At 40.8% G+C, this 21,501-nt stretch overlaps 1 protein-coding gene across 1 annotated transcript; it reads right to left on the bottom strand.

The window, feature by feature from the left end:
• Positions 1 to 6,585: 6,585 nt before the first annotated feature.
• RGR (retinal G protein coupled receptor) lies at positions 6,586 to 21,068 on the bottom strand. Its single transcript, XM_048311760.1, has 7 exons — positions 20,872 to 21,068; positions 17,903 to 18,059; positions 17,063 to 17,184; positions 10,886 to 11,039; positions 10,194 to 10,311; positions 8,632 to 8,745; positions 6,586 to 7,724 (listed from the first exon to the last, which is right to left on the bottom strand). The coding sequence occupies exons 1-7, from the start codon at positions 20,948 to 20,950 to the stop codon at positions 7,581 to 7,583; spliced, it is 888 nt and encodes a 295-aa protein (XP_048167717.1). The 5' UTR covers positions 20,951 to 21,068; the 3' UTR covers positions 6,586 to 7,580.
• Between the last annotated feature and the right edge of the window lie 433 nt (positions 21,069 to 21,501).

Genomic DNA, 21,501 nt, shown 5'->3' with positions numbered 1-21,501 from the left:
CACTTACCCTGAAGGCTCATGTACCCATCTATCTCTTAGTTACTACCCCACGTGGTTTTATGTCACCTAAACAGGAGACTATAACATAGAGAAGCAAAACCAAAAAGTCAATCAAGAAAAAGTCTCTGGTTTAAAAATGTCCCCATTCAGTGGTATCTGTCTATGATCTGCATTTCAAGATCTGCCAGTAGCCTAGTATTCAGTTCATAGAACATGTTATGTGGTAATTCCATAAAAGGTATAATTAGCTGTATTTTACTTTACAAGTATGCTGGAGAAACTCAAGTTTTCACTAGGAACACATGAGTCTTTGCATTTTGTCCTGGAAACAAATATCATGATCTAAATTTCTTTACATCTAGTCAAGTCAAGTAATTTCCAAATTGTTCTCATTCAGTTGGCAAAACCAGGTCCAGCCATTAATTAAAAATAATTATTCCTAATTGGTAGTACAAGCATGTGATTCTAGGAAGGTTTTTTCTGGCTTAAATGATTCAATGATGCTGAGTTGCCTAGTCCCAGGTTTTGAATCCTTGCTGAAAACAGGCTGCAGTGAAGTGACTCAATGTGCTGACAAAGGATATGAAACAAAAATCCCCCCCTCTTTTCAGATTTATAGTCTGTTTAAGGTGTTTTTCCTTACTTTCTGTGTGGATTCCACTTCTGGGGAGAGCTTATGTACCAAACTCAGGCTTGGAGACCATCCTCCTGGAGCTGATATATCACACGCTGATGCCAAGTATCTCAGTATGTAGATTCTTTGTAGATAAAGGGCTATCAGTAAATCAGCCCACTGTCCTGTGTCCATTAAGATTTTTTGTTTGTTATCTATTTCAAGAAAGTTGAAACTTTCCCAGTAAAGGAAAGGCTTGAAAGTCCTCTGGGAAATGCAGCATTTAATCCATATATCAGAGGCACCATTCCGTGTGATATCTAGGACATGCTGCCACTCAATGACCTGATGAGACAGAAGCATAACTGCAGAGTGCTGATCAGCTTCAAAGTTTGAACTGACTCAGGTTCAGTAGTGAAAGAGCTGACAAACATTGCCACCACTGCACTGGGTTTGCTTTCCTTCTATTTGTTTGATGGCATTTTCCCTGCCCCATCTGTACTTAATAGCATCCTTAAGCTGTTGTTTCTACAGTTGATTTCAGCACAATGGTCTCTCATACAATGTGATATAATCTGCTTGGAAAACTGCTTACCTTTGAATGGTGGGTCAGCTTATTGATAGAGAAATCAAGAATGTTGCTGTAGCACCTCATGGTGTAGTTAAGTGGAAGAAATCTTGGGGAAGTGGACACGAATCAATGAACACCAAGAAAAAAAATCTGTTTTCTCATTATTCACCAGGAAAATTAAAAGAGTGGCTTCTCCAGCAATTATAGCCTTCAACAGTCGCCTGTCAAAATATGCTTTGTTTTCACTGTCAAGAACTAAAGCACATTGAAAATTTAGCACTCTTGCTGTAGCACTTGCAAGTTTTTTCTCTGCTTCCACTTACATAATATTCTTTGCTGTTTTTATATCACAGAATCATAGAATGGCTTGATTTGGTTTGGAAGGGATCTTAAAGGTCATCTAGTTCCAAGCCCTCTGCCTTAAGCAATGACACCTTTAACTAGACCAGGTTATTCAGAACCCCATCCAACCTGGCCTATATGTAAGTTAACTATTGCTGTCACCATTTCAGTCCTTTCTTTAAAAATAAGATATATATGCTTGTAGGACGCAGATGTTTGTCTTCCTCGAGTCACATTCTTGTACTACAATAATTAGAAATAATTATTTTTAAAACTTGACTTTTGATAGCACTGTGAAAAATATTAGCTCTTGCTTTGTAGTGGCACAATTATTTTTCCAATTCCCAAGAACAAATTGTTAGTAAAGAAAGCACATTTTCTACCATTAGAAACCTACTGAACTAGGTATTGTCTTCTGAAACATATTTCTAAACAGTGTTTAATTAATTTGCATTAATTTGAGACCTGGGTTAATTAAAATTAGATTCCTTTAAAACAGGTAATTGAATTTGCATCTGAAATACTTCTCAACACTAAATTGACATTTAGGTGCAAAATATTAATTGTCTTGACCACTTCTATGGGTCAGAGTCTCAAGGGAGGTAGCAGCTCTCTGCAGCTCCCTTTGTGTCACCTCTCTGGAACTGTTAAGGGGTGCTATCCCTAAACAAGGAGCCCTGTGCTTGTCTCCTGCTTCTTCTGAAACAAGGAAAACTGGTACCCAGCACAGCCCATTTCCACAGCACTACCTCTCCTCTTCTGACAGTTTTGTGGTCTGATGCTCTGTTCCAAACAAAACCTTCTTTGGAAAATTTCATACATGGCTAACACTGGAAGAAATCACAGTCTGTGGAAATCCAAGGGTCTCAGAGTGCTAAAAACCCAATTCTTAAATCTTACATGTACAATTTCAATTGTATTAATAATCATTCAGACTTGCATCTCATTGAGAAGCATTTTTGTGCTTCGCAGTGCTGTTATTGGATCCTTTTGTCTTTTAATGATATACACAAAAGATTAAATTAGTAAACTTCCAAACAACACCTAATATAGATGTGTAGGCATGTGTGTTCACCATTTGAAAATTCTTATTATTTTACATAATATTAATGCACCAGGTCCATCCTCCCTTTTTCTCTGAGACAAGTGGAATGCCTCTTTTCATAACAAAAAGGCTTCTGAGTGTTTACTGTGCTAGCCTGGCCAGGGTAGCTCATATAGACCATTGACTGTAGTCCTCTGATGAACAATCTTGAGCGTAGACATGTATGAAAAGGCAGATGGTACCAAATAGTTTTGCAGTTTAGCTCCAATGGGCAAACTCTCACTGTCATAGGCTGAGGTGTGAGCCTCTACTCTGTGATCCTCACAGGTAAAACATGAACAGAAATTTAAGTGAGACATAACAGGAAGGATGAGTACTTGTGACTAACACTTGCCATTCATCATATTATAAGGATCTTACGTTACACTTTTTGTATTTGTACCCCACCTTGTTGAACCAAACCAATCATTAGCACTTGGGCTCATCTTTAAGAATTTGGCAGTCCATTTTTTCCTCTGTGATGACAAAACCAGCTCACTGCACTGTTTTACAGTAATGCAATTCAAAGAGGTGTGATGATAGACTGGGAAAGTGCAGATTCCTCCTCTGACCCTGTTGCTGAATTGTTGTGTAATGCTCCCATCAGCTGTACTGGAGTTCTGGGAAAAACACATCAGAGTGTGTGTGAAGCACATGAAGAATATGCACTGCAGAAAAACCTGACTCCCTTTTACTGAACTGTGGGGTGTTTCTAAGTGTGGGCAGTGTGGGAAAGCTGAGTCAGCAAGATCTGGATTTTCCAGCGTTCTTGAGAACACAGTAACTTCGTTTGGAGTTGTGGGTATTTAATAACCTTGAAAATAGAACTGCAAGAGATGCTATGTAAGGTGTGAGGCATTTATGTCTGCTGAAAGAAAACCTGAAGAAATTATGCTTTGTATCTAGAGATAAGGAGGAAAAATTGCCTTCTGATTTTTCTTTGAAAGTCTGTTTTTCATCAGTGTGTCAAAACACAAATGAGCAGAATTGGTTTGCCTGTAAGAAGGATAGTAGGGTGGTTAAGTGATATCGGATATAATACTGCAGATCACTGGGTGTTAAGAGTGGTTGGATGCTGAATCAAGTAATTGAACCCTGAGGAGAGCCACACCTTCCTCTTCTGTTTTGGTTGTCTTCAAAACCTTCCCAACAAAGAGCTGCAGTGGCTAATGTGATGTAACCTGAGGTGTCATTTAATTATTTTTAACAGTGGGCATGCTGTTGTTGTAGTCACTCTCATCTTTAGTGACAGGACAGGTATTAATCACTGGTGTTCCTATTGGCTGTACTGGCATAAGCTGAGTCTCCATTTTTTTGTTCTTACACAGTTTGCTTTAGAGAATAGGTGGAATACTACGTGTATAGGAGTGTCTTACACCCCTGGATAACCCCCGGCCTGTACTTTGGTTAGGGTAATGTAAATCCTGTTTCTAGCCATCTGGGATTCTCCAGAGCGCAAAAACATTATGGGATTTTGTATGCTTCAGTGTAAACTACTCAAGATAACACCTTGTTGTGACAGGTGTTATCAGGATGGTAACAGATACCCATTGGCAAGACCCGGACAACCAACAGCACCACAGGGAACTGGGCCAGCACATTGTGGTGAAGGCTGACTATGCTAAGGATAAGCTGTATAATTAACTGGACGTGTTGGGCTTCTTGATGCACTTCAATTTGCTTTCAGACATTTTCCTGAAGCACAGCACACTTGTTTAGGCCCTTGTTAATGGTCATCAGCCACTTCTTAATGTGGATAATCCGTGGTGAGAACTAGTCATAGCTAGAAGAGTGACCAGATATCAGGTACTGCTAGATCTTGGTGACCAGTCCCTGAAAACTCTCATGTTTAATTGCATGTCTTTCTTTTTTTTTTTTTTTTTTTTTTTTGTGGTGAGAGTGAGAGAATCCACAATCCAATTAAAGAGCCACGAGCAGCCTCAGTTCCTCCACTCTTTGGCAGAAAGTCAGCAACCAAAGCTATGAACTAAAATTTGAACAGTTTGTTCAAATGCTTTGTTTCTCTCTCTCCACTCAGTAAGGAGCTTTTGTAACTTGTATGAAGGAGCCCTCAGGCTGGGACAGCTACGGGCCTGACTGGATGAGAAGCATTTGTTGAAAATATTTAGGGTGGAGATAAATGACAGGAGAAAGGATTCAGGTTTTATGTACATCTTTAGGTTTGGAGGTGCACAGTGAAACCAGGTGGGATTTCTGACCAGATGGGAGCAACAGTGCACAGGAAACCATCTGTGGTGAGGTGTCTCTCTCTTGGGTGGGACAGGCTGTTCTCATCTCACTGTAGTGCACTGTACTGCATCTGCTTATTCCCAAACTTATAGTACTATGCTGGGCTATATGAACATGTCCTGTGTTCTTCACAGTCCATCTCTAAGTTTTGCACCATCCCTAGGTCTGAAAGTTTTCAGTGACCTTGTTACCTTGCATTTCTTCAGTGGGGCTGTAGAGGACAGCTTTGGTTGCTGCTCGGGACAGAGGCCCCATTCGTCTCAAGGCTTGAATACAATTTACCAACATTATGCTCTCTAAGTCATGATATTCAGCTTTACCCATCACTAGTTTTCAGTAATCAATATGAAAAAGAATGCATAAACCTAAGCAGAGGCACATTTAGATTTGTAGCTGTTCAACAGAATGAAGAAACAGCTCTGCTGCTTTCTACTCCCACATTAGAAAGTTTGTAGTAAGAGCAAGTCAAACATCAGTCTGCAAATGGTCTAAGAGCCAAAGCCTGAGGCTTCTGCTGCATGTTTCCTTTAAGCCAAGGGGACTCAGTCCCTAACCAGATGTCTTTAGCTGTTATTTATTACATTATTACAGTCTTTTTGTGTAAGTCATAATGTGTTTCAGTAGGCAGATGTGATGAACATTCCTCAAACTATGAACTTCAGACAATTCACATCTCAAATTAATTTTGCTGTATGTCCCATTGTTCTTGTGCTACTGGGAGCAGCAAACAATCATTCTGTCTCTCATCCCCTGAATCCCTGGTTCAATAATCCCTGGTTCTCTGTTCTCCTCACCAGCCACCTCTTCTGAGCCAACACTCTCCTTCATTTCCTCCCTCCTGCATTCAAGCTTCTGCCTGTGTTTGATCATCTCTGTGGCGCTTTTCTAGTTTATCCTCTCTGAGTTGGAATGACCCAAACTATGCACCCTATTCACTAAGTCTGAATTACTGGTTTTCAAATGGTGTGACTGTGTCTCCTCTTTTGTTACCAATTCCTTTTTTAGTGTTTTTTAGCATTCTGCTGGGATTTGTCAGTGTGACCCCGCTGACAAGTCAGCTGGTGATTGCAAGACCTACTCAGGCCTCTTCCCTGAGAAATAGATAATTGCACATTCAGAGCCTGTCACTGTAGATACATAGTTAAAGGTAATTTTGTGCCCAGACACATTCTTTTGCACTTATCAGTGCAAACATTTTGTCATCTGCTCACTTTATATTATGTGTACCTAAGATGTAAGTCTTAGCTGCCAGCTTTAGATGTCATTATTCTGCATAATTTTGTCATGGCATTATTCAGTGCTCTGTCAGGTAGTTTGTGACCAGATTGAGCCTCACAAAGTCCCAAAGCACATCTCTGAATGGGATCCTGCTGGTTGACTGCTGACAAAATGACATTTATTCCCTATCTCTAGACATGAGAGGAATGTCCCTTCTACCCACTGACTGTTTAGCTTTCAGGATTGTACCATCTACCCTTTTGTAACCCATAAACAACTGGTTTCCCTTTAAGTATGTTGGAAGGCATCAAAAGGATGGATCAATTTTTTCCTTGGTTAGTTTCAAAAACCCTTTCACTGTCAATGCTTGGAAATGAACCATATGACCCCTGTAAGTATCAATTAGGTTTGCTTTTTTTGTACACACTATCTCTCCTAATCTGTGTTGTGCACATATTTTTTTACAAATGGGCAATTCTGAGACGCATCTTGTAATACCAGACAACATCAACTGACAGTTTTTCATTCCATGAGCAATATGAGCAACATGAGCAAATACAAGTGTTTAAAACGGACATTTCTGGTAGTTTAAAATACATATGAATTCTGATAATTATGAAAGTGACTTTTTAATTGCTCAGACTCTTTAATCACAACTGATTCAGTGATTGCTTTCACTTACGTAGACCATAGGGGAATTTAACGGAAGATGTGAAGTTAATTTTTATTCTTATGACATTTTTTGAACAGAATCTGACTCATACCTCCCTTTAGTTCTCGCTCAATGTTCAACAAAAAGATGAATGTTTATGATGGACTATAAGCTTTTGATTGTCCTGCTAGGCAGCAGCTGCAAAATCTGATGTAGTTTAGTGTGTGACAAAGCTGAATGTCACCCAGTGATTCATTTGAATGGGAGCCAAGCTAATATTCCTTACTGGGGAAATATGCTCACTAAAATGTTTTTATGGAACTAGGATGTCAGATTCATGATAGAAATTTGGAAACTCCTGTTCTGGGTGCATTGAAAATGAGTTGTTCAGATGAACAAGCTATTTATACAGACGTGGTTAATACTGGCTACTGGTTTAATCTTTTAGTAATCCAGACATTACCATATGGACAACCTGCACAGATTGATCTGATGAAGCCTCACTGGATAAATGAATATCCTACTTCAGTTAATTTGCTGAGCTTTATGATAGCTTTTATGAGGAGAAAATAAATGCTTTCCAGCACATATTTTATTCGCAGTGACATATAAAATGAGACTGATGACAATCAACATGGATTTAAGGCAGCTTGTTTGACAAGCAGCTCATGATGGTTTGGACAGTTATCTGGAGGGCTTTCTTTCCATCCTTCATTGTGTGTAGCCAATGCACAGCCTTTCCAATGTGGAACCACCTTTGCACATACATATCAGAGAATGCACTCAGTTTTCTCTTGAATTTTGCTTTCAGCGATGTACTCACAGTAATTTTGTTTAATGCCATAATGGATTATTTAGTTTTGTTATCAACCTCTGCTTTCTCAATCTTCTGTCCTGTGAGGAACTGCCATATTCCTCCTCTGTAGTTCTCATTTCCCAGGGCATATACAAAGGCATCCACTGTTGGCACAGTCTTGGCAATAAGGGCAGGAATCTGTCATGAGACACAATATTTATTACTAGGAAAACACACCGAGAAGCCAATGGGCTGATTTCAGCCTATGTTCAGTTTCCCTTTACCAAAAAAAAGCCTGTTTCCAATGGCATTAGCTTGCTACTCCCAGAGAGAGGAGAAGTTAAAGCAGTTTGGCTGGTTGCAGGTCCTACTCAGGAAATTATAGTCTCCAGGAGGAAGAATTTTGGTTGGCATTGCCTGAAACAGGGATAGTTCAGTTGAGAGTGAATACAAACACTTAGGAGGAGTGGAAGGTGTGCCATGGACACCTTTGGACCGATGGATGAAGAGGCTGATGTTGCTAACACATTTAATGTGGGATACTGATTACAGTAATGCATTTGGTGACCTGAAACTGGGCTGATTTTGGGGCACTGAATGAAAGCTGAAAGGTTTGATGGGATATTACTGAGTCCCAATAGTGGTTTTGGAGCCAAGACTCATAAAAGAAAGGGGAAAAATGAGGCAGCATGACCTTAGGAGTGATTAATTACAGCTTCCTTGAGGAGAGAGAAGTACTAGAAATATGAATGAGACAAACAGTTTCTTTATAACTGTAAATTCTGAGCTGGTGCCACAAAAAGCTCCTACATGGCATAGAACAGTACAGGCTACAGACCCCTGACTAAGTGCTGAAGAAAAATACCCCGACTTCCTACATTTTTGCTTGATCAAAGCAGTAATGCAATGCCTGTTATATCACTGTGCTTACCTGTTTTCACTAAAAAATGGTAGATGAACAGAATGCTTTGAGGAAAAGGACTACTTCTTACATATGTTTTTACAGGTAAACCCAGTTATCAGTAAACTGGCATTGTTCATAGAGACAGAGAGAGGAGAGTAAGGAGAATGCCATCGTTTGGGTTCTGAGGTGGCACCGACGTACCATGCGGTATTTTGGTGGAATGAACATCACATTTTCCACTGCTGCATAGGAGCACAGGAGGCAATAGGGACCCCAGCAAATGACCAGCGTCTTCAATGGTAAACCAGTATTAAACTGAAAAACAAGAGCAATAGGTTTCTTTTTGTTTCACAATCACACGCTACAACAAATGGGTGGGAGAGGTCCTGTGAGACCGTGGTTTGTGTTCAGCAGCAGGAGAGGATCAGCCAACAGGATATGGGATAGCACAGTGCAGCAGCACCAAGGCCTTGATCCTGGGCATGGGTGGGGAGTGGCAGAGGTGGCAAAACACCTTAGGGTATATCAGACAAATCAGTGTGTGCTAGATATAGAAGCCGTGGCCAGTAATTGCTGCTGAGAGGAGAGAGCAATGTGAAAATCGAAAAGCAGATTAAAAGGAATGATATTTTGCTGACTTCTTAGATGGTCTTGCAGACAAACTGTGTGAAGCCACTGCTATGGTGGTGCAACAGATGCATGCAGTAGCTGTGTTGTGGTAGTAAGATTCCTCTGTCCTTCATGCTAGGGCCCTATCCATGGTGTTCATGGCCAGCTGTTCCCAAGTATCTTACAAATATTAATGACTAAGGAAGTGATAATTTTATCCTTAAATTTTCTGTATTGTAACTTGTCTGCACAGCTACAGAATATCGTGAGGAAGAAATCACATTCTAGTGCATTTAAACTCTCTGGAAAAAAGTAATAAACATAATAATGAACACTAAGATTTGTTCAATAAATATATAGAGGGCACATGTATTTATTCCAGTCAGCTACAAACAAGTCTGCCTGGCTGTCTCTGTCGATATAACATTTCTCTTGAGAACTGACTGTCTTTACTGAGTGCATGGGTCAGGCTGTGACCACCAGCCATGTGTAGTGCCCCAGACTGTATGGCCTGCACCTCAGCAAACAACTCATATAATCACCACATTACATTCCCATAAACCTGCCACACCAGAACCATTCCTTTGTTTCCAGCTCATAAAGATTTCTGAATTTCCTCAGCCAAGTGTAAACACAGTGTGTACGTGCAGGCCCTTCTCCCCCATGGGGTGCCTGCGTGTTTCCTTGCAGAGCTGCAGTTCTGTCTGACTTCCTCAACCATAAACCAAAGGCCTGTAGCAAAGCAGGAAACAGCAATCCTTCCAGAGATAAATTTCTCTGGATAAATATTGATATGCTATTGGCAAATATTCTGTAAGCTCTGTGTTTGTTTTTTGAGGAGAGTTGGACCAGTGTTGATGGAAGGGAATCTTCAGGATGACTGGTCCAACTCCCTCTTTGATGGGGAATCAGCACTAGGTCAGGGCAGATGTGGCCATCTGGTAAAATGCTGACATTTCCAAGGATGGTGCTTCCATGAACTTTCTGAATGGCCTCATCCTGGGTTGCTCTACCCTCCTACTTAAGTAGCACTGGGGGGTTAGCACAGAAGGAGCTGAGTCAAAGTCTTTGTGAAAGAAATTGGGTTTTTTTAAGGACTTTGTCTCTACTGGATGCAGGCAAGGTGATTGCAGGGGCTGAGGGAGCTTTCTTACCTTAAAGTGCCCAGTTTTCCTGAACTTTTGGTGTATGGACTGATAAGCCGTCATCATGATGAAGCCTGGGATCATGAAATTGAAAGTGGACAGAGCAAAAAGGAATGTGACATAGTTTCTGGAAAAGGTGAGGAGGGAAAGAAAAAAGAGGGTGTTAATTTTTCTTGAGTGCATCTCTGTAAACTTGCTGTAAGTATGTACCAAATTGTATTTTTAAATTGGTAAAACCAGTTTTGTCAACGTGCTTCAGGTGCAGCATTTGCTGATGGCCAGTTAAGCCATGCTGTTGTGTGCGGGATGGATTGTGTTGTCGAAAATCACAACAGCTGTTTGTATTCTAGACTCAAACACCCCTACGTGGACATCTGTGCTGGACTGCATAAAGCCAAAAGCATTCTGAAAGAGTTTCAAGCCCTAAACCCAGAAGAGATGCAGTGTATAGATGAGTGAGGGAGTTTCAGAAAGCTGAGCACCCTCCTTTCCCACAGAGGAAGCTGACTTTAGCTGTTCCACATGCCACCATGCAAGTCCAGGCAGCCTTGGGTGATGCCTGGCTTGTCCCAGCTGCTGGGCAGGGACATCTCCCCCAGCAACAGTGGTGGGCACAGCTGGGGGTTTTGTGTGCCACTGAGACCATCCTAGGGGATGACAGCCTCCACTCTGCTCCTGTGGGAGCTGGCCCTGGCCCTCACCTGTCCCCTTTGCTGTAGTCCAAGGTGCAGCAGGTTCGGAGGGGTTCGTAGTTGTATTCTCCCCATCCCAGTAAGGGCATTATGGACCAGAAGGCAGCAAACAGCCATGCAAACACCATCATGGAGGCAGCCGTGCTCCACTGCAGCCTGCTCCCTGTGGAAGAGAAAAGACACTCTCCATGCCCCGAACAAAACCACTGGAAACAGCTGTCAGGCCCTTGGGCCTCAGGCAGAAACAAGCAAGTGTCTGTGTTTTGTATCCTGAAGCTGACCCAAGTCTGGAGGAATCAGTCTTGCATAAAATATGAAGGAAGCTTTTAGGAAACAGCGAACTGTACTTCCCTTTTGTGTGTTTTACTGGGACAAACGCTGTATTGCTGCTCGGTTTTGCACCACGCTGGAGATACAGCTGCTGTTATGAACATTATATTCTTGTGTTTTGGGAATGTGTTTAAGGACACAGATGAGGCAGAGAGTAGAATGAACAGGGTGATGCAATAAATAGCGTTTGAAGAAACAGAGTCCCATTGCAGAGTGTGGGTCAGATCAGAAACGTGACTCTGCACACACTCCCCAGCCCCTGCCTACTTCCTTCCTGCCTGGCCAGGAGTGCAGGGCATGTGGGGATATCTAATACACCCTTTTCTAAAATTACTGGTCATCAATATACATGTGTGTATATATATATACAACCTGATAACAGAGCTTGTTCTAAAACTACTGCTGGACAAGTAATTTTCCCCCTAAGATCATCACTTATCCTAGGAAATGTGAAGCTCAGCATTAGTAATTTTTTTTCTAATTTTATAATAAAGTGTTCCCTTGTGCCCATCTCATCCAGTTCCATCAAATACCATAGGAATGAAATGAAATGAAAGATTGGAAACTTCAGAAGACACAGGAAGTATTTATTCATGGAGAAGGCAGTCAGGATTCCTTGCTGCTGCAGGATGTTGTGCTAGTCTCGCTGCTTGCATGTAAAAAGGTCTGGATAATTTTGTTACAGAGGCCCACGTCTGTCATCATGGCTGTGCTGAGCAGCCCATGACGCCAGCAGCACCAGCAAGGAGAACAGTGACTTTCCTCAGCACTCCTTTCTAATCAAATCTCCCATTACGGACAAGTAGTGATGCAATTTTCACTGAGGCTGGGAAGCAATCTTTTTGTCTGCCCTTAGACAGCAGCATCATGACAGGAGGCAGGAAGATTCAGGCCAATTCTGAACTTTCCCTCAGAGGTGAAGGACGGGGAATGAGGTGCATGAGGTGAGTCCCTGCCATGGGGTCAGAGGTGGCTGACTCGTGGGTGAAGGACATGTGGGGGCCTCGTAGACTGGAGATCCCCATAAGGGAGCAGCTCCAGGAGGAACCACAAACTCTACAGTAGCTATTTTGTGTTGTACTGTTCTTGTATATTTTAAGAAAGGAAAATAAAGGATGTTAGTGAAACTGCCCTTTTACAGGAGTTCTGATTCCATCCCTCTCCTTTTTCTTATCTTCCAGAGGTTCTTCAGGGGAAAAAAATTAAAGTTTGAATTGCATTAAAAATCAACTTGGAAAATTCGTTTGGTGCAGGTGTTCAAAATTAATAATGGGAAAAGACAGTTGTACACATTGCAATTTAAATACAAAGGAGAATTAAAATCCTTTGTATGAAATAGTCTAGGTTTTATATTTGGTAGTTGCAAAAAACATTTTACTTTTTTAGTAATTTAAAACATTATTTTGGAATAAGTACTAATGAAGAATTATTAATAAGGACTAATATCTGTCTTTTGTATGATTACTACATAGAAGATATACTTTGGCTGCAAAGGCTTAAATATTGCTTTGTAGTACTGGCATAATATGACTCTAGAATTACATAGATGAAAATAAAATAATAGCTTTTGATTTAGGAGACTAGAAATACAAGTGCAACTTTTTAGTAATTTGTAATTATTATTAAACTCCCAGTCCAAAGAAGCAATGTAGCCTAAGCACCTTCTTACTTAAGTGTTTGTGCCTTTTCTGTGAAAAACTGTGAGGAAAAGTTTATTTTAGTTACTTTTCCATGGGAGTTAGGGATCATAATTTTCTTATAGATGCAGAATAAAAGAACTATGCTGTAATGGAGGCTGGCACCAGGCATGTCTCAACAGCCTGCCTTTGGAAAGCTCGTTTCTGGGGCTGAGCTCATCTTTTCTCTCCTCTCACACTTAAGGGGCCTACTTTCGATGCTCAAAGAGGAGAGAATCGGAACTAACAAAATTAAATTTTTCCTTTTGGCTTTGACCTTTTGCAAAATGAGATTAATGGTGAAGTAGACCTGGTGAAATCAGCTGCTGGTTGACCCTCCAGAAAATATTTACACACACATCAGAAGTAGCTAAAAATGTGTGAATGTAAAATTACACAAGCTTGAGAGTATTTTGGTTTTACTCAGAAAAAACGCTTTCAGTACAAGAACAGTGAAAGAATCCTGCTGTGTTCACGTGGCAAAACTGTCCTCCCCTGAGAAAGCCAAGAGCAAGAGCTCAAGTTGAGAGCAGTTCACTGGTTTTTGTGCACAGTAGGCCATTGCTTTACCTTAAATGCCTTCTCTTGGCCTGATAAAATTTAATGTAATAGCTGTGTAGGTCCTAATTCAATTAAATCATATGTAGGGAGTTCAGCATATGCTTACAGATATAATTCCTAATTAGGGCCCAGTGCTGGCAGTTTGGTCCTTTTAAGTCTAATCGCTCTTGTGCTCTGGTTTTCTCTCTTTCAAAAGCAAAAAGGAAGCCTCTCTTTTCCACACAGTGAAATATTAATACAGGGAATTTAAAATGATTTCTCTAATTGCTTTGGAACAGAAAGAGTGCTCCCCCATCATTCAAAGATTACTAAAATTGTAATGCCAAAAGCTGAACTTTTAGGAAGTGCTATATAGAGCAGGGAACCTTAATCTTTTTGATCATGATGGCCAGTTTTTAGTGATATAATCATAAACTATATCTCCATGTTTAGTTTGTGGAAACATTTATGATTTTTTTTTTTTTTTTTAAGATTTATGATTTATTCAAACATTTAGCTGATTTTTGCAAAGTGAAAAATACATCTCTGACACTGTGGCTAACTTTCAGCTAGATTTCAGTCTGCTGTTCAAAAGCAGTGTCTCAAGTAAAAGGTCAACAGGATTTTCTATGATGGAGGGGAAAAAAGTCCCTTTTCCTCATTCTTGCAAATGGTTACGTTATTAACTGTATAATATTAAGTTACAATATGTTCCAGGACAGTATGGTTTATACCAAACTTTATGGCATGCATAATTTAAAATTAGCTAAGTTTGTCAAAGACAGAAATATCTGAAAATCTGCTAATCAAGAATATATATCAGTCATAAGTAAAATAGGTGTTAGTACCTACTTCATCTGCAGTGCAAAAAGCACCAGTCACTGGTGCTCACAAGTATTCATTTTTTGTAGGAATAAGAAAGCTGTAATGTGTAACAGCTACTTTTGTGCATATAATTATAAAAAGCTCTTTAAAATAACTTAATTAAGGGATTTTTTTTTCCTGTGGTTCTCCATGATCTTAGAACTGTCTTGGTGATTGCCTCCCGCTTCAGAGAAAAATGCAAGATCTGTACAAACATTGACATCTTGTCAGGGAAAACTGATACAGGTGCAAAGCTAGATGAAGGGAATGTGGCAGGGTGGCTGCAGTGTGACAGGAGTCTAGGATTTACTCTTAATTTGACAGAGCTGACAGCTTCAATTGGAGCAACCCAGGTTACCTTGGTTGTTAAGGATTAGATAAAAGTCACTATAACTCTACTTTTTGAAATTGAGTGCTGCTGTGAAATCCCTGCTAGTTTTGTTTGTCTTCTCTTTTAAAATATTGAGAGAAGTACTGATATAAATCACTTTAGATTTACTGTTTCCTCATAATTCTTAAATGCAAGTTAAAAATCTTCGGTATTTTTTTCTTTCCTTTTAATTTTGTAACTGTATGCTGCACTTATGAACTGACCAGGATCCTTCTCCTCTTCACAAGCTTCTGATGGCACCACGAATGGTCAGAGAGGGAGAACTGACAATGTCTACCTTGATTTGAACTGTCACCTTCTCTCCTGAATACTTGGCTGCTGAGAGGCAGCTTCCTCAGAATTTGTGCTTTTCTTCTTCACCATCAGGCACTTACATAAAACTACTTCTGTTTTCTCCTTTGCCCCCAATGATCAAATTTTAAGAGCTTTTTTTCCCATCTTGCTAGAGATTGACATTGATACCCTTCGGAATCCCCTGCTTTTTCTACTCTCATTGCATAGTTTTAGGTTATTTCTGTAGTTCTCTCCTCTTTGCTGTGAAAGTAGCATCTCATAAACCCCAGAACCACACTTAGGGGATGAAAAGAGAGTTGCCCAGTATGGTTGCCTGGAAGTTAAAAAAAAAACAAGGGAGGGGAGAATAAAATATCTTGACCTTCTCTGTCATATGGGGTGATAATACTATTTTCTTCCATATGCCAAGCAATGTCAACCTGATTTCTGGTGGGTGACTTGTCTAGTTACCAATACACTTTAAAGGTAGTGCTTTGTCACTTAGGGTTGTGCTGACGTCCAAATCTAAAAACCTGGTCAATTTTCAGAATGTTGGTGAGCAAATTTGTATTATTAGCATACAGAATGGTTGTAAAGTTCCAAGTTATCCTATCATCATAGTAATCTCTCACATTCTCATCAGCTCTTTCTTCCCAGAAATATGGATAGTGGATAATCAAGTGCCAAGCTGAGGAATGCCACAACAAAGTTGTTTTTGGGAAACAGTTTGGACATAACAAAAAAGCCTGGGGATGATGTAATTGAGTCTGGAAGGAGTACCAGATCCTGGGGAATGAAGATAAAAGGCTGATAGCTTTGATTTTTAGGTAAAGCTATTTTGTACCTTCTGTACAGGCATGCAACTCTCACCAGTGTCAACAGGAGTTTAATGTATGGATTGAGAACACAGTATAGCCTGTAGGCTTGGTATGGCGTATCTATGAAATATGACTTAATCTTTTTTGCAATCAGCATGTGAAGAATTGAACTAGCAGGGGCTGGTTTTACTGGAATAACCACAGGGCATGAGCATCTTCCGGGTTTCTGGTTTTGTTTTGTTGTTCAAAATGTTCACTATAGGAGCCATGTTTGGCTATCAGTTTGTAACAATTGGAGCAAAGTAAAGAAGCTCGTGCCCTTAGGGTTCTTCTGCCTGTGCTCTTAATGTACTGTATGCTCTTGACTGGAGGAGTGCATGACACAAAAGCATTAAAGCCAATGTGGCAGAGAGTAAAATGTCTTTCCCAGACATGCTTATTTTCAGGCTCTCTCATAAAATACAGATGCTCCTCTCCCAGCTCCAAATGCATTTCAGTGTCCAAGGGGTGTTAGTATGGATTTCGCTCACAGCCTGCATTATTTGGGGCCTTTGTCTAGACATGAAAAAATACATATCTTTTCCTGAGCTGAATTCCTGTAAAAATTGCAGAACAAAAATGTTGGCAGCCTTTCCACCCTCAGCAGGATCATCAGACTGACCATATTCCCTGTGTGGTTTGGGTGTGTTTTGCCATTTGCTGCTAAAATCACATGTAGGCTGTGCCTGAAAGGCTGTGTGGGTATAGATGTCTCTTGCACCCCAAAATACCTGTGTGTTGCACAAAGGGGCTGCTGAGCTCTGTCTGCCCGATCATGCCTCTGCATGGGCTCTGTTCCAGTCACCATCTCTGCAGAGGCAGCTCTCTGCTTACACCAAATTTCTCTATAATTAGTAAACTCTGCATGGACATGATGATCTGTTTGGTGCACAGCAGGGTGTTGGATGAAAGCCCAAGATGAATAGATTTTTCTTCAATATGAGGAGTTGGATTTTTTGGGGGGATTTTGTTTTAAAGATTACCAATGGGTTAAGAGAAAGCATGGCAAGAGGGTCACAAACTGGATGCGATGATGATGAGGAAATGTCTCCTGCAGGTGGTTGATGATTGCCTCCTGTATGGGAAGAGGTCCTTTGGAGAAACTTTTTATATTTGCTCTATCTAGTGTGTAAGATAAACAAACTTATATATAAGATACACAAATAATAACTGTGTGCTTGCTTTGATTCTCAGAAATCTAAGCCAGCTTTTTGCAGGATGTGGGTAAGGTTGTGAGGTAAATTGAAGCCCTTACTTGTACAGTAGTGATGGTATCGGTCCCAGGCGACGGCAGCGCTGGAGCTAATGCTGGCCAGTGCTGTCAGGAAGCCATGGAATCCATGGATTTGACAGCCATCGGAGCCATAGGGCCAGTATCTGTCAACAAACAAGGAATATATTAAGAAAACGACAGAGAAAGGTGAAGACATGTTTGGAAATTGCATTAACAGAGAGGGTAAAACGATAGCCTGTGCTTATGCTATCTGTCTGAGAAACACTGTGAAAGATGTTACTGTGCTTGCTTTTAGGCATTTGCCAGCATTTTTCTTGTTGTGGTGTCTCTTACAGTACAACAGCTATTTGTATTCTTAATACTGAGAAGAAAATATAACCCTGCATCTGTGTATTGAAAAGTTGAGGTTTTTAAATTTGAAATGTACATTTCATCCAATTATCTAGGTCTTCAAGATTTGCCCTCTTTGTGAGGAGCCAATTTGTCAATTTGTGCAAGTCAGTGCAACACAACAAATAGATACAGACTTGCAGACAAATTTGGGGTCAATCTAGAGGTTTAGTGAAGTGATATTTTGATACTCAAGTGGCTTCTATAACTGGTAAAGCTGTCTGGTTAAATGTCTTCTCTAGTCAGTCTTATAATCTGTCAATAATTATATGCAGTAAAATCTGCTTTTCTACTTGCCTGGTAGAACCACATAGAGTTTTGTTTTGCTGTTTCAGATTGAGGGAATGAGAAGGTTGGCTACGTGTTATGGTAGGAAGAGCGATATTTAATTAGTTAGACCTCTTAGAACTTAAGCTGTTAATTTTCATGTGGTTCTCCTGAGCATGCTTCAGGAAAACCCTTCTGCCATACCTGAGGAAGCTGGAAAAGGCAGCGATGAAGGCATTGATGCAGATGCCGCAGTCGGCCAGGGCAATGCTGAGAACCAGAAGATTGCTGGGAGTTCGGAGCTCTTTGATTTTTCGGAAAGAAATAATTGTCAAGCCATTGAGACAGAAACCAAGCAGGGCTGAAAGACAGAATTGTTTGGTGTGATTCAACTGGACATGGAAAATATCTACAATGACGCTGCTGTTTTCTTTGATGAGAGAACAGTAATTAAAGTGGAATCTTATGCTCAGGGAATAGATCTGTAGTGGTCAGTCTGCACGCAAGTTACAAAGGCTTTCAGAAGAGAAGTTGTAGGTGACAGCTCAAGCCAGTGCTTCAGACTTCATCAGTCATGTGGGGCAGAACTGGTTTGATCGTATTTGTAATTCTGCCTTTTGTTATAACAAGAGAAACTGGATTGTCAGGCTCCATGCAGGGACACATGGTTCAGGGTTCAGAGCAAGGGAGATGTAGAGGAGGCAGTTTCAGGAGAGCTGACAGCCTGCACGTGCTGCTGGTGTACACATATCCAGGCCTGACTTTGATAGAGAAATGGTTTGTATTTAATATAAATTAAAACATTCTTTTTTGTTTAAGCACAGAAATCCCTCAGCTATGTTTCAGTCAGCCTGCCTCCCTTTGGGCTTCTGTCTCAGGGAAGTCTACGCAGTGCTTGAATCACACCAGCTCAATCTCATTACTGCCCCATGTCAATAGACTATACATGAAAAGGAATAATCTAATTATGAAAAGCAGTCACCGATAGATTTAAAAAAAATAAGTTTATGTTGGTACTCAGAGAGGGATGGATCCAAGCAACCCAAGCTATTCACCCAGCACAGAGCTGTGCCACCCTGAAATCCATCCTTCACTGGTTTAAACTCAGGCTTTGTCCTTTAATGCCCTTTTCAAGGCGACCTGAATTATTTTAGCTCTGATGAGGCTCTGACTCAACATCCAATCTCTAAGTTTCAGTTAGATGAGAGGCACTATGTCTTTTTCTTTGTGTTCTTCTTGGAAAAAGAAATGATGTAGCACAGAAAAAATCCATATCCCCTAATTCTGTAAAGTAGTGTAGTTACTTATGCTTCTTGTCTTAATTCTGCAGTTACATAAGATGGATGATTTTTTTCTAGTCAAAAATCCTGCTTCTACCTTAATTGCATTAATGGCTGATGGCATAACCATAGTAACAGCTGATGTGTGTCTATCATTACACAACATTTAACAAAATATTTCCAGGAGAAAAGTTTGGAGCCATTTGAGATCTGCTGTTTTTATTTCCTCCCTGTCAGATTACCTCCCACCCACAGGGTAAAACTGCTGTCAGCTTTCCCAAATGCAGAGAAGCCTTTAGGAGGGATATGTTCCGAGCATATTTAGAGTAGAGCTGAGAGTTATTACTATATCAGCTTTTTTTTTTTTCTATCTTTTCCCTGTTTTTGAAAGCCTCAGGCTTTATCAGATTCTGCTATCTTGAAGGTCAGCATGAGTGTACAAATAGAGAACTTACTAAATTAAAAAAAAAGCTTTGAATTTTTGTTTTTAGATCAGCAAATGTGTCCACTTAATAAAGTGAATGTAGCTCTTCACCGCAACCTTTTTTTGCAAACTGCACTTAGACGCTGCCATAAAAAAAGGAGAGGTCCTATTGCCTTTGTCTCAGAATGTTTCAGAAAGTGAATTAATCCTTGATCATTTAGCTTGGTCTTCTAACCCAAATGACAATAATAAAGTTTTATTGCCAATCTACTGGGCACATACTGCCTAAAACCCAATGGAAAATACTTGTGTTTAGTAAAACATAAATGTATTAGACTATAGCTAGTTTAAACTGAAGGTTACCAGGGAGTGCTTTGCTTGAACTTCCACAGCTGCAGGTCCCCAGCAGGCTGCAGACCCCGGCGCAGGTCAGGGCTGGCAGGGCTGTGGTGCCACGAGCAGGTCCTGCCAGCACCCAGTGCTGTCCCTGTCCTCCTGCTGCTTCCCACCCCTCAGGATTTGGAGTGCAGAACCTGCCAGGCCCTGCCAGGCTGTGCACATGGCTCAGGGACTGTCGGCCAGGCTTAGCCCTGGACTCTCTTTAGGCAGCAGCCTGCCCCTGGGCAAGAAATAGAAGCTTTTTCCTTTCTCTTCCAAGGAAGAGTGTCTGACAGCATTTCCAGCTTTCCTTTGCGGCCAGATATGAGCCTGGCTGCAAGGGGAAGGTGAGCACCCTTGGTCCATGTTCATGGGGTGAGCTAATGAACTCATTCTGATGGTGCTTACAGCTTCTCCTCCTCTGCTGTTGGGCCCCATGATTCCCACATCCCCCTCTGAGCAGCACTATGCAGGACGGGATCCCAGGCCCTGGGACTGACACCAGCATAATCCCAGCTATAAGCCTTTCCTAGCTGCCAGGTAGAAAAAATTCACAGTTTTGTTGCAGTCTCACAACAAGTGGCATATCACAAGAAAAGATCACAGTGGCTAAATTAAATTGATATGATTTGTTACCTTTTACCCAGCAGCCATTAATTGAAGTGCTACTAATGTAGTCTGGATGTATGCTAACAGTTTATAGGTTTTTTTGGAGCTATCATGTTTGATTATAAGACAGCCATCACAACCCACAAAACAAGCAGTACAATTTTATTGAGAGATTATCAGTCATTTCAACTTCTTTCCCCAGAGGAAGATAAAATTGCCTTTAAAAGTCAAAAAATCCCCCAAAAACTTACATCCCAAATTCTTGAAAAGAGAGCTGAGTAGCAAGTACTTCACTGCCACAGCTATGCATAGAGCTTGCAGCTCACTGATTTACTCACCAGAAGTACAGGTGATGTAGCCACAGTAACCAGGGTCAGCATACCACAAATGCTGCTGTCTACTTCAATTTTCCTTTCCCCCTCTCACCAAAAATAATAGGAGGAAAAAATCTTATTGCTGCCAAGGTCCCACACCGAACTTACCTTCTACCAGCAGGGCAGTGCCAATGGCAAACACTTCTATTTCAGTGAAGCCTTCAGGGAGAGAGTGTGCAGTGACCATTTTTATGATAAATATGCCAAAAGATTTAACCTCTGCCCTCTGTTATAGCTGTAGGGCTGCCTTTTCTCTGGATCCCTCTACTTTCAGTAGCCCAAGGCTTCTTAAAGGAGCAGCTCACGTGCAAACACATGCTGTTATTATATAAAAGCTTTGGGGTTTTTTCTCCTGCCACTACAATCCCTGCAGGAATGTTATTAATGATGGGAATAGCATCAACCCACACTCCCCCTTCCCCTGCAAATCGTATTTCAGACACCAGCAAAATGAAAGCATTCATTGCAATTACAACAAGTTCTTTGTAGACACAAGATTAAGAAACCTGTCCAGTTAATTTTGCAACACTGGAAAAGAATTAAAGGTTGTGGGACAAAGGAAACATGTAATTGGGGAGTGACCTGAAAAACAAAGGGGCACTCATTGAGTTGATAATTACAGGAAAAGTATGAACCAATAATTTCTGCAGCTTGTGGATCTTCCCCTCACACATGTTTTTAGAAACTGGCCAGCGTATTTTTCTGGCAATGACTGTTCTCTATATTAACATATTTCTT

This window comes from Corvus hawaiiensis, chromosome 8 (genome assembly GCF_020740725.1).
Source record: "Corvus hawaiiensis isolate bCorHaw1 chromosome 8, bCorHaw1.pri.cur, whole genome shotgun sequence".
NCBI classification, from domain to species: domain Eukaryota; kingdom Metazoa; phylum Chordata; class Aves; order Passeriformes; family Corvidae; genus Corvus; species Corvus hawaiiensis.
Note: the sequence above shows the minus strand (reverse complement) of the source record. Positions and strands in the feature narration are given on the sequence as shown.